The sequence below is a fragment of the Grampus griseus genome (assembly GCF_964374135.1).
Source record: "Grampus griseus genome assembly, chromosome: 5".
Classification (NCBI taxonomy): Eukaryota; Metazoa; Chordata; class Mammalia; order Artiodactyla; family Delphinidae; genus Grampus; species Grampus griseus.
In genome coordinates this window covers 50,454,372-50,468,722 of record NC_138998.1, presented here as the reverse complement: position 1 = coordinate 50,468,722, position 14,351 = coordinate 50,454,372, and the positions used below count along the sequence as shown (strand labels likewise).

At 37.0% G+C, this 14,351-nt stretch overlaps 1 protein-coding gene across 1 annotated transcript in view; it reads left to right on the top strand.

The window, feature by feature from the left end:
* Positions 1-14,351, top strand: part of SPATA16 (spermatogenesis associated 16) — a gene marked incomplete at its 3' end in the record, with an annotated part of 224,474 nt that overhangs the window by 143,234 nt on the left and 66,889 nt on the right. Inside the window, exon 5 of the mRNA XM_082655288.1 lies at positions 14,195-14,342. Within this exon, the coding sequence (XP_082511414.1) occupies positions 14,195-14,342 (148 nt within the window). The remainder of the gene's footprint in view (positions 1-14,194; positions 14,343-14,351) is intronic.

Genomic DNA, 14,351 nt, shown 5'->3' with positions numbered 1-14,351 from the left:
CTCTGTGCTCACAGGTGTCTTCATGCAAATTCTAAGGTCTTAGCTATTAGCTTCTTCTTTCAGAAGTGGTGATCAAGGTAGCAGCAAGCTAAAGGCTTTCTCTGCACTAACCAGAGAATGATGTAGGCTACCTTAACACTGAACAGAAGTTGACCTCTTAGACTTAACTTTACTATCCAGTTCTTTGTTTTTCTTCTTGATATTGCAAAATCATCCCAATATTAGTCATTTACCTGGTAAAAAGTTATGATATCTCAACCTTAGAATAAAAATAAAATCTTTAATATGAAATTACAGGCAAAGTAAGGTCCAGGAACCACAAAATTTTTATTACCTTTAACAAAACACCTACATATTCTGGAGAAGAAAAAATGTGTTCTCTCTAAAGATTTTCTTCTTGTGAAAATTTTTTCCACAGAAGGAACAAAATAGAAATACCATATGAGCATTTCTCTTAAATGGCCTGTACTTACAGTTTATTTATTTATTTAGCCTGTCAGACACAGAGTTTATAAAATATTTGGACAAGGCGTGCCTGAGTACAATCTAGGGCTTATAGTATTTGATTTTTGTTGTTTTATATATATATATTTATATATAGATAGATAGATAAATATATTCAATAAAGCCTTTATTGAATTTGTTACAATATTGCTTCTGTTTTATGTTTTGGTATTTTGGGCTGCAAGGCATGTGGGATCTTAGCTCCCCGACCAGGGATCAAACCAGCACCCCCAGCACTGGAAGGCAAAGTCTTAACCATTGGACCACCAGGGAAGTCCCTAGGGCTTACAGTATTTGGAGTAGATATAATTTGAGAAACACCAAAGCTACTAACCTAAAAATATTTTCCCTATCAATTGCCATATATTATGCTTAAATTCCCACCATTTGGCATTAAGTGTCTAGTCATCCCCAAGTAATATGAAAAAGAAATTTTATCTAGAAGTGCTTAACTCATTAATGGGTGACCCCTAGACACAGTTGTGGGAATTAGTTTGAGACTTTCCTCATTTCTTTGGAAACATGAAAACAGAATCCTGAAGGAAAAAATGCGGAAGGAAAGGTAAGCTCTGATGAGGAAAGGTGACAACGTTCTGGAATATAGGGAATGTAGACTGAGCAGAGGTATCTTATGGAAGCAATGGATATCTGTGCTTCACTCTATGAAGGAAAGGAAGCAAAAGGAAACAGGCAATATAGAGCAGTAGAATGAAGTCAAACCTCAGAGCCACAAGATATAACTTCTAGTTCCAATGCTAGGATTCAATTGTGGGTAAATCACTTCATTTCTGTATTAGTCAGCTACTGATACAATAATGCTGTATAACAAATCACTCTAAAACTCAGTGACTTATAATAATCATCAGGTTAACTTGGGTTTGACTGATCTAGGTTGGTCTTGGCTGGGCGTGGTTAGGCTTAGCTCTAAGCTGCAAAGAGGCCCAAGTGTGATCCACATGTCTCTCATCCTCCTTAGACCAATGGCTACCTGATGTCTGTTCTTCTTATGGCAAAATGCAGGATTCTAAGAGAGAAAGAAAAACCACAGAAGCACATTTCAAGCCTCTGCTCATACCATGCCTGAAACATTCCATTAGCCAAAGAAAAGCATGTGGTCAAGCCCAAGGACATAAATTCTTCCGCTTACTGCAAAGCCATGACAAAGCTATTGATATGATATTGCTATAGGGAGGGGGGAAATTGAGACCAGCAATGCAATCTACCACAACTGCTCTAGACTTTAGTTTCTGCTGCTATATGAGGAGGAAGCTGGCTTAGGTAAATAGTTCTCAAACACTGGTCCAGCTGCATCAGAGGCACTTGGGAAAACATTTGAAGTATTAGATCCTTAGAGTTGGGTACGGTCCTGAAAATCATATTTGCCTACTGACCCCCTACTAGGTGACTCCACTGCATAGTCATGTGCTAGATGGTCTCTAAGACCATTTATAATTATTTTAAAATTAATAACCAGCTTAGCCTACCATAGAGTTTATGTAGGGCTTCCCTAGGTGCAAAGGTAGAATGGCAGATGACCTGCACAGGTGATGCTGCCTACCCGACAATGTAACTGATATAATCCATAAGCCCCCGATTCTTCCCTCCCTCAGTCTTTCTACTATATATAGATGCCTCCAGTAAATGAGGCAAACTGTGCTTCCCATTTCTAAAGATCAACAACTGCTCTCTCCCTCTCACCATGATGTCAGTCAGGTTTTCTTGCCCACGTCCCATCCTGAAAGCAGACTCCTTGGCTGCATCAGGATCCTTTCCCACATTCAATGTTACATCTGGACAACAATGGGCACTGCAATATTTTTTAGTCACTTGCCTACAAAGAGATTTGTCCATTAAGCTAGGCAATATTAAAGTTCTCATTTTATGAATTCTCCTACTTTTTAGTTAGAAGACAGGCTAAAGAGGAAGTGTCCAAATTGAGATGAGAGGTAAAAGAGAGCTTCTTTTCCTAGGTCTTAGATAAATGTAGAAATGAATTTCTCATCTAATTATTCATTCCTGTTTATATATTCTTTAATGATATGTTTCTATGGTTACCAGCGTTGTTAAATGCTGCCTGTGTTTCATTTTGCTTTGATGCTATTTGAGGTAGTATGCCAGTAAAAGAGGTTCACTTTTAAATGAAAGATGTAATTGAGGCATGTATTTGATCCAAGGTTGAGTGTTCCCGTGAAGGAGATAGTGACCGTGACATTATTTTCTGTTTGTATAGTTTTGCATAGTTTTTCTGTTGATGTTCTGTGAGTGTCCCAGGAACTAGGAAGGAAGAAAGGAAGTAAGGAAAGAAAGGAAGGAGGAAGACAGGGAGGGAGGGATGGAGGAAGGAGCCTCAACCATACACATATTAAACTCATGCCTACATATCAGTACTATATATTTGATGGCATTGATTTGACCAGACTGTCAAGTAGGTAAGGTTGCTTTATACCTGCTCCATCCCCCCCTTCTCCCCACACTGTCCCTCCTCCTCAGTCCCACATGTACATGTGAAGAGGCAAAGCCTTCTTTGAAAAATGAGTCAAACACTCAAATACTTTACCTCAGTGTGAATTCTAGTCAAAGTGCCACCTTTTCGGAGGTGGTCTGCCTTTAAAACCCTAATTCTCACTGAGAAATAAACGGCTTTGTGTCCTGCTAAAACAAGTCAGGCATCCTGATCATACAAGAATGTGGAGACAGGGGCTTCCCTGGTGGCGCAGTGGTTGAGAGTCCGCCTGCCGATGCAGGGGACAGGGGTTCGTGCCCCGGTCCGGGAAGATCCCACATGCCGCGGAGCGGCTGGGCCCGTGGGACATGGACGCTGAGCCTGCGCGTCCGGAGTCTGTGCTCCACAACGGGAGAGGTCACAACAGTGAGAGGCCCGCGAATGTGGAGTGGAGACAGAGCCTCGGAATGTGCCCTGCAGGGGGCAGCACACTTCACCTGTACATCAGCCCTATCTATCTGCAAGTTGGTAATTCAAGCTCCTTCGAAAAGAGTGACATCATACCAAGCAAGAAAATTAATCCTCAGCCACTCCCGAAGAAATATTTACTTAGTACTCTTCTTCAGAAATGTGTGTGTGTGTGTGTGTGTGTGTGTGTGTGTGTGTGTGTCTTTTTCATGGTGCTGGTTTGCTTTTACAGTAATATCCATAGGTGATTAAACAGAGTCAGCTTTTCCTTTTTTTTCCCTCCTAAAAAGTTTTTTGGGTTTCCGACAGTTCTTATGGGAGAAAAAAAAAAGTAACCTCTAAATTTCTTTTCATTTTCCTTCATTTGAGAATGATGTGGGTTTCAGAAATCTAAGGCAATTTGGGCCTTCTTTTACCTGAACAAATTTAGGTATAACTATTTGATTCCCCGAAGTCCTGTGGCTATTCTGCTCAGTTGCCATGAGGTTATTTTATTTATTGATACATAGAGGCTGTGCCTTCCAGTTCAAATTTGTGAACATGTTGACTCCTTCTTTGTTTTTGTTTGCATCCGAAAATCAAAAATTGTTATGAGCAAAACCAAATTTAGAGGGGTTTGTGGTTATCTTTCATATTTCCCACAGATACTTATGGCTTATTGACTTACAAGCTTGCTGATAAATTGAGGTCACATTTTTTTAGCAGTTGGAGATGTGGAATAACTATTCCATGAAATTATTAAATTTTTTAAGCTGTGTTCACCCAGGTATAAGATAATCTGTGAAGCTCAAAGCTTTTAACGTTTTTATTTATATTCAGCCATCTTTTTGATGGTATTGCACACCAATTAAAAGTAAATTCTCCTCTTTTCTTGAAGTCATATGATTGTATTTTCCTCACTGATTTTTTTTCTAATAGATCTTTATTGGAGTATAATTGCTTCACAATACTGTGTTAGTTTCTGTGGTACAACAAAGTGAATCAGTTATATGTATACATATATCCCCATATTCCATCCCTCTTGAGCCTCCCTCCCACCCTCCCTATCCCACCCCTCTAGGTGGTCACAGAGCACCGAGCTGATCTCCCTGTGCTACGCAGCTGCTTCCCACTAGCTATCTATTTTACATTTGGTAGTGTATATATGTCAATGCTACTCTCACTTCACCCCAGCTTCCCCCTTCCCCACCGTGTCCTCAAGTCCATTCTCTATGTCTATGTCTTTATTCCTGCCCTGCCACTAGGTTCATCAGTACCTTTTTTTTTTTTTTTTAGATTCCATATATATGTGTGAGCATATGGTATTTATTTTTCTCTTTCTGACTTACTTCACTCTGTATGACAGACTCTAGGTCCATCCACCTCACTACAAATAACTCAGTTTCGTTTCTTTTTATGGCTGAGTAATATTCCATTGTATATATATGCCACATCTTCTTTATCCATTCATCTGTTGATGGACATTTAGGTTGCGTCCACATCCTGGCTATTGTAAATAGTGCTGCAATGAATATTGGGGTACATGTCTCTTTTTTGAATTATGGTTTTCTCAGGGTATATGCCCAGTAGTGGGATCGCTGGGTCATATGGTAGTTCTATTTTTAGTTTTTTAAGGAACCTCCATACTGTTCTCCATAGTGGCTGTATCAATTTACATTCCTACCAACAGTGCAGGAGGGTTCCTTTTTCACCACACCCTTTCCAGCATTTATTGTTTCTAGATTTTTTGATAATGGCCATTCTGACCGGTGTGAGGTGATTCTCACTGAGGTTTTCTCATCTGTAACGTGAGATAATAATGCTTGTTTTCCAGTGTTGCCTTAACAAATAAACAGAATTTATTTACAGCACTTAGCCAATGTCCAGTGAACACACTATTAATAAATGAGTTTTCCAGATTTATCAATGAATTAAACAAAATCTACATAGGTAGAGTGCAAGAGCAGGTTGCTCTCTGGTGAGAGTCAGTTCATACAACCTATGTCTTGTCTTCATATTAAACATCCTAGGATTCTTTCAACTTCTTCTACAATATACATTTTTTTCAAGGGCAACCTTGACTTTTCCACTCAAAGTTGTCTTGCATAGCAGCCCGAGAGATAAAACAAATTCTTGGTAGAAAAAGCAGTACAAGCCTGGGAACCCAGTTCTTGTCCCAATCTTACCATGCTGTGGGTGCCAGCCATCCATACCCTAAGACCAGCAGTCAAGAAATACAATCAAGGACTTCCCTGGTGGTCCAGTGGTAAAGAATCCACCTTCCAATGCAGGTGACATGGGTTCCATCCCTGGTCAGGGAACTAGGTTCCCACATGCCACAGGGCAGCTAAGCCTGCACGCCACAACTACTGACCTCGTGCGCCTCAATGAGAGAGCCCGCATGCTGAAAACTACAGAGCCCATGCACCCTGGAGCCTGCACGCCACAACTAGAGAAGAGACAACCCGCACGCCACAACTAGAGAGAACCCCGTGCGCCGCAAGGAAAGATCCCGCATGCCTCAACGAAGATCCTGCATGCAGCAGTTAAGGCCCGATGCAGCCAAAAAATAAAAATAAAAAATAAATAAGTAAAATATAAAGGAAAAAGAAATACAATCAGAAAACAACATACATACAGTTAGCAAAAGGAATACCTACTTTCAGATAACTAAACAAAGTATAGAGATGAAACACGCAACAACCACAACAAAAAGGGTCCTAAACTGTGTTGGCATTTACCACTGAACACGGGCTAAAGCTTGTTAGTAATACCCAGTTGTGCTTATGAAATAATTACTGGTTATACAGCTATGTATTCCTGATACCTTTTGGTGATTCATTTTAAGTCATCAAGAATAAAAGCTCTGTGGCATCCTAAAGAGTCTGGAGGCTGCTGAAACCCATACTTGTAGCTCTGAGTTTCTATCAGCTAGTGTTTCTCCAATGTGCAAGCAGAAAATTATTCAGGGTCTTTAGAACAAGAACATATTTTATATTCTATTTCCAAATTATATGTGCTTTGCCATTAAATAAGTTAGACCAACCCAAGCACATTATTAACTTCCCACATCAAGAAGCCTTTCATTTAATTTCTGTAAATGTTTCTCTTTGAGAGAGGCATGCTAATTGATAGCATATCCTAAATCTTACGAGTGGCTGGTGGACAAAACAGTCTCATTATGGCCAGTAGGAGTGAAGGATCAATATTCTCTTTTGTGTTAGGACTGTTGTTGTGAAGAGGATCTTGACCTGGTTTAGTTTGATGTGGTCCATTTGTTTCTTTGTTAGCATTAGAGTCAAATTCTCCTTGTCTCTGAAGACAGGAATTAGACAGTCATGAAAAAAGAAAATGGAAACTAATACTTGATCTTATACTTCTAGGAAACAATCTAATTACAAAGACATGAAAATTCTCTCAGTGTAAGAGAAAGCATTGGTTCAAGAGACTTGTGTTCTTGTCTTGCTTCCATCTCTAATTTTGTGACCTCAAGTGAGTCACCAGAACTAACAAGCCTCAGTTTCCTTGATTATAAAGTTGAGTGATTTTAAAATAATACCTTAGGTCCCTTCTATCTCTTTAGTTCCATGCTGAAGGGGCATGGAAATAAAATCCTGCTACAAAATCTAAATTATTAAAAATTAATACAGGGTAAATTTTGGGCATTAAATGCTGAAGTTATTCAGCTAATGGAAGCATCATATATAATCAAAACCTTAGCCCTAACCCGACTGGCGAGTGAACAGTGGAGTACGTACACACACACACACACACACACACACACACACACAATATGTGGTATATATATATGTTCTAAAATTCTATAATACTCTATACACTGCAAAACTAAGATAAATTAAATACTTTAGAAATTAAAATGGTATATATTGTGACTTTTAAACAGGACAGGTTGCAAAGTAGAGAATTCAAAACAGCTATATAAAAATTTGCTTACCTTCGTACAAGTAACCTGTCCATAGAATATTTGGTAATTTTCATAAAATGCAAATAAAATTTTAAATACCTTGATTTACACTGCATGACAATATTTATAACTTTCATATCACTGGGCTAATAAATGCAATGGAAAAGCTGCCAAATATTCCTTTATATTAGAAAAATATGGAACTTACAGTCAAGGTTGTTTAATAAAAGAGCGCTCATAAACCCAAGGAAATATTTCAGCATTAAAATGTTGATTATCACGGCAGGGACAAACAATTATTATGTATTTTATTCCAAAATATCACTATATTAATAAAATTATCATAACAGTGTCAATCCAGGCTATTTCATAAATGATACTATGAAGATGTTTACAGGTAAGTCTCAAAGTAAGATACTCCGTTCCTTAGGAAAATCTGCTCTTTAGGTTAAATCTAAATTTCAAGAAAATCGAAATCTTTCTAATTAAATCCATATATATTCAAAGGGATTAGGTTTGAAAAATATTGCTCAAAAATTTTATTTTTCCATTTTCTAGAAAATTCTAGGTATCATTCAAATTTTCATCATTATTAATATAATAACAAAGAGCCATATTAAACACTAAGGGCTAAAGGTTCCCATTCAATCATTTATAGCTTTCAAGTATAGCACTGCTTCCTTTGAATCTAATAATGTCAATTCTGAAGATAAAACAACACAGTCATATTCGTCCACTAGGAATACTTACTTAGATGGACTTCAGGAGGATTAAAGGGTAGGAGATATAAAAAAATTTATCACACTGCTAAATGAAAAGTTATTTTATCTCAAAGTAGCTTTTCTTTCTTTATTTTTTTTTATAACACATAAGGCTTAGTAGAAAAAACAATGGATTATGAGAGATTCCAATTTTCCTTTATTATTGTATATTAGAGTAGACTAATTACTACAACAAACAACTCCAAAATTTCAGTAATTTAAAACAATAAACGTTGATTTCTCACTCACAGTATAGTCCAGTGTGGGTGTTCCTGGTTGGTTCTCCTCCAGTCAGCAACAGGAGAACCCATACTCCTTCCATCCTGCAGCTCAATCTTCCTCCACATCCTGGGAGTCTTCCTCTCTAGGCAGTTGATAAGGAAAGAAAATAGAAGAGGCTTCTATTCTAAGCAGGGTTTTATGGACTAAGCCTGGAAAGAGTAACATTCCTGCCTACAAATTGGCCTTCACTCAGCCACATGGCCACACCTAACTGCAAGGGAAACTGCCTAACCACGTGTACAGGATATATATGTGTGAGAGTGTGTGTGTGTGTGTGTGTGTGTATATATACATATATACACACACACACACACACATATATATATTATAAAATTGTTCTAAAATTCTGTAGTACTCGCATATACTGCAAAACTAAATTAAATACTTCAGAATTTAAAATTGTATTTATTATGACTGTTTTTAAACAGGAGAGTAAAGCCCAGGAGGTAAAAAGATAATTTTCCAAAGAGAAAGTGAAATATAATATTCGAGACCCTAATTCTAAATTCCATAAAATTAAAAAGCTGTTAATCCTTAGAAAAGTCACTTATGCCTCTCCAAGTCACTTAAGTCATCTGCAATTCAGTGAATCGAGCTGGAAAATTCCCAAGGTTGCTTCCAGATCTAATCTTGTAAGTAAAGCAATTTACTGCAATTATGGTCAACCCAGATACTGGGAGCATTAAAGGAATAATTTGATAATAATATATAATAATTTTATCACATTTTCTAATTAGTGATAACAGGAATTCTACTTACTGATTCACCATCATTGGACACATTGTTAAAAGTTACAATTTATCCAAATCCTCCAGCAAAAAGATAGGGGAAAAAATATCATGATCCTGTCATCCTGGAAATGTTTGAGGTTTATGGTTACTGCAAGATTTATCCTGAGAACTTTGGGTGCTCTTAAAAATTCACCAGGAAGAATCAAGCCCCTTGGTTTAGAAGGAGACAAATTTTGTTTCTTTTCTTTTTTGCTAGTCATCTTTTCCCTCTACTTTGCTTTTCCTTTACTCTTAATGGCCTGTCTCTCCCAGTCTTTCCTGGTTTACAATTATCCTAGGCAAGTTGATTTCTGAGGTAGCAAAGGGCTCTTTTTTGCTTAGCTGAAGTATAAGGAGAAATTATTATGTTACTGTTTGTAGAGGAAATGAGCTGCCCACAGACACTCTTGGTTTATGTAACTATAAGCTTTAAAACTTGCTAACAGGAGGATAACAGAGAGTTAGTAGGACTTGCAAATGTAAACACCTAATTTCAAAGCTCTTTTTTGTGTAGCAGCAAAGAAAGCATAATTAATAGCAATGTACACTTAACAACAGGACACCTGGACTGATTGTTTTCCCCATTCTCTGCACATGTGCAACATTTATTGACACCGGAGAAACTCACACATTGGGAAAGAATGACTCAGTTGCAGAAAATTTTTGTCAAGTTAAAAACTATCATTTGAAATCTGCCTTCATTTTCAGTGAAGCTTACTTTTTTACAAGCTGCAATTTCTCATCTGTTCTCTTTATTTTCAAAGATTTCCAAAAGAAAATCTTTGACTGATAGTAAAAAGTAAATTAAAACTTATATTTTAATATCTATCATTCTTACAAAATATCTCAGTTTTTAAAAATCTTTAAATTTAAAATCTTCAATTTGCACATATTAGACTGTTCATGCATCATTTAAAATCTACAAACAACAAATACTGGAGGGGGTGTGGAGGAAAGGGAACCCTCCTACACTGTTGGTGGAAACATAAATTGGTGGAAAACAGTATGGAAGTTCCTCAAAAAACGAAAAATAAAGTTGCCATATGATCCAGCAATCCCACTCCTGGGCATACATCCAGACAAAACTATAATTCAAAAAGACACATGCACCCCTATGTTCACAGCAGCACTATTCACAATAGCCAAGACATGGAAACAACCTAAATGTCCACCAACAGATGAATGGATAAAGAAGATGTGGTACATACATACAATGGAATACTACTCAGCCATAAAAAAGAATGAAATAATGCCATTTGCAGCAACATGGAGGGACCTAGAGATTATCATACTAAGTGAAGTAAGTCAGAAAGAGAAAGACAAATACCATATGATATCACTTATATGTGAAATCTAAAATATGACACAAATGAACTTATCTACAAAACAGAAACAAACTCACAGACATAGAGAACACACTAGTGGTTGCCAGGACGAGGGGGTTGTGGGGAGAGATGGACTGGGAGTTTGGAATTAGCAGGCACAAACTATTACACTTGATCTTAGGCAAAAGGCCGAGAAGCGATAGGCACAAACTATTATATATAGAATGGATAAACAGCAAGGTCCTACTGTACAGCACAGGGAACTATATTCAATATCCTGTGATAAACCACAGCGGAAAAGAGTATGAAAAAAAATGTGTCTATATATATACATATATATATATATGTATAACTGAATCACTTTGCTGTACAGCAGAAATTAACACAACATTGTAAATCAACTATACTTCAATAAAATACATTTTTTAAAAAATGGACATAGATTGCTCATGAAAGACAAGTCCAATTCTAAATTATCAAATTATTACCATCACAAAATGAAAACCTGATATTTTGGTGTCCAACCAAAAACAGTCAAAAATTCCCACTATTTTAAATAATAATAATTATAATATTTATAATTACAGTAATAATATTTTAAAGCTAAATTTTTTCTAGATTGCTTCACAAATGAGTCATTCAATAATGTACCAGAAATGTTATATATCTGTATATTTATATTTAAAATATAATTTAAAAGTTTAAATATGTATATTTAAAATTATATCACAACATTTCTTCTTGGGGCTCTAATAATTTCCTCTGAGAAAGTATCTCCGTTGAAAGTTCAATTCTTATCCTTGCATACACACTCTGCTCACTCACCCACTTCCTTACTCATCTTCAAGATGGAGGGCAGAAGCCACAAAAGAACCCCATTTCTACTGGCTCTGAGTGGGGAGCTCTAGAGGGAGGCCATGCTCTAGCACACACCCTCCTGAGTAGAGAGCCCTGTGAAAGCCTGAATGCCATGCCCTGAACATCAAGCCAAGAGCACAATGCCTTAAACAAGCAGATCAAGCTGCCACACACTTCAGCCACTTGCTAAAAAACAAAGACTAGTGTAGGCTCTTGGGCACGAGTTTTCCTGTCCTGCTGTGTGATGGCTTAGCAAAGCTACCCTGCCAGCAGTTACTTAAGCTGCCAGCAGTTGAAAAAGAAATGGGATGGAGAGAGAGTTTTCTTCTGTCCTGGCCTTACTAGGATACTGTTAATACCTTTCTGGAAGCAAACTAGAGGATTGAATACCTTCACTAAATTTTTTGATCCAGAATTTAAAGCAATATATCTTCAACAAGATATTCAGAGACACCACAAGGAAAGCTATTTGGATGTTAGGAAGTGTTATGGGCTGAATCACGTCCCCCCGCAAAATTCACATGCTGAAGTCCTAACCCCAGGCTGTAGATTGTGACTGTATTTGCACATAGGGTCTTTAAAGAGGTAATTAAGTTAAATTAGGTCTTTAAGTGGGATTTAATCCAATATGACTGGTGTTCTTATAAGAAGAGGAGATTAGAATACAGACACACCCAGAGGGAAACCCATGTGAAGACACAGAAGAAGGTACCTGGCCATCTACAAGCCAAGGAGAGAGGCCTAAGAAGAACTCAACCCTGCAGACACCTGGATCTCAGACCTCTAGGCTCTGGAACTAGGAGAAAATAAATTTCTGTTGTTTAAGCCACCCAGTCTGTGAAACTTTGTTAGGACAGCCCTAGCAAACTCATACAGGAACTAACAGCTTACCAAAGGCAGTAAAGTCAGATCAAGACCTTAGATCTGAGGTCTAGAACAGCTCCCTTCTTCGGCACCTCACTCCACACAAATCCAAGTACAGCTACTTCCTTTTTTGGTCTGGACAGGCCATCCCAGGATTGGTTCCAGCAATAAACGTATTCTAGCATATTCCACGTTCCAGCAATGAACAATGAAGCAAGGACCAAGCTGGAGAAAACATTCTTCTACTCAATATAAAGGATCTTTACTTTCTTTTGGAGGACCAGAACCTGGTACCTAAACAGCCTGAGTTCTTAATCCACGTCTCTGAATTCCAGACCTGCTGCCTGCATTGCCACTGTTGGCCTTTCATAGTAGCATCCAGGCCTCAGCACCCAGACCTGCTGCACCCTCAGAATCCACTGCTACATAATCCATGGCTACTTCCATCTAAGTGCTGGCTCCGGGTTTGGCATCACAATCATATTCTTTCCCTTCTAGTTCCTCAGACCTGGAAAGGACAGCGTTGTGGACAATATAAGTTCTTTCCCTCAGCCATTCAGAAATTTGTCCCACACCAAATTTAAATTGTAAATTAAAACTGGAATGCCTTTGAGGATAGATGCTTCTTTAGAGGTCCTTTGACCTGAATAGTTCAGCATTTGTATTGTTTTACTCCACTGTCTATTCGGAATCCTAATCATAGCCCATAAGAAAGAATGTGACTTTAATATTGGACTTTGCTGGTGTGCTTGAGTGTGCACTAGTTATCTTTCTTTAAATCATAGCCATATGGTAAATTTTCTGTTTTGTTATGGCTCCCTTTCATTGGTGGGCATGCAGTGGGCATTTCTTGGAAATGGCCAATTTCTATTAAAATGTTTCTAGAAGAAAATTTTTTTTTTAAATTGTAAATTAAAAAATTGATCATAGGGGCCATTTGAAGTCACTGAGGAATGAAGCAAGCAATCAACAATTGAAATTCAGTTTCTCGGTTTCAAATCAACTCCTTATTGCTGTTAATATTCGTCTAAAACTTGTTTACAATATACTCTACCAGTAATAATATAAATTGCTGTTTGTTAAATGATTTTTCTTTGTTGGAAACTTCAAATCTATTATTTTTCCTTATTGGTTGTTGACAACTTTTAGTTGTCAGGGAAAAAATCATTCCTATAACTAAATTTGGATTTTTATAATATTCTTTTATGCTATTTTCAGAAAAATGATATAACTATAGACACTTCTACTTTTTATTCAATGTTCAAGCCTTGTTAGAAGGAAAAGTTGTAGGAAAGGAATAAATTCCTTTTAAAACTTCACATAACTTTCCTTTTGGTCTGTTTCAAATAGTAATAGACCTAGTTAAAGCAGGAAGTTCAGGGTGATGGCAGGCTTTATGAAGAATGGTATCTTGCATGAACAAAGAAAATTTAAAGAAATTCTTAAATAGCTGAATCCATCTCAAATGGCTCTTGTGATCTGGAGGGAAGGAAAGCTTTGCTAGGAGGAAGTTGAGAAAGTTTTCTTTTTTTTTTTTTTCAATTCCAAAAGGCTTTGCCATGTATTGGAAGAAGAAAAATATACAGTTTGTCTAGTTTGTCATGTTATTTATAGACAATACTTAAATCTAGATATTTTAATTAATTTTTTAAAGTAAAATTGCTCATCAGTGTCTGTTCATAAGATAACTACATTAGACTTAAGAATTTGATTTTTAAGATCAAGTTTAAAATGACAGCTCAGAAAACAGGATTTTTATTTTCATCTTAAAGCAAGCTCAGTTTAGAGGTGTCTGTTTACAAACTTTCTTCACTTAATTGGTTTTCTTAATATGAAATAGGATTCCCAGAACTAATTAAAAAGTTCATTCTAATGAATATTCAAGACCAAAATATGTTATCTTTGCAGTACAGTATATAGATTTTTAAATCATCCATAAAGGTAATCATATTTTTTTATATTCTTAAAGTCATGTATTGTTATTGAGACCAAATGGGTTGTTTGCTTCCTCTCAGGCCATGATTGAAGAAGCCATCACCAGGGCGGACTCTTTCTCAGTTATGTACACACCATTTGCAACAAAAATCAGAGCTGATAAAATAGAAGAAGTAAAAGAGGTTTTCATAAAAACTCATCCTGCATATGTGGAATATATCTACACAGGTAAGATTC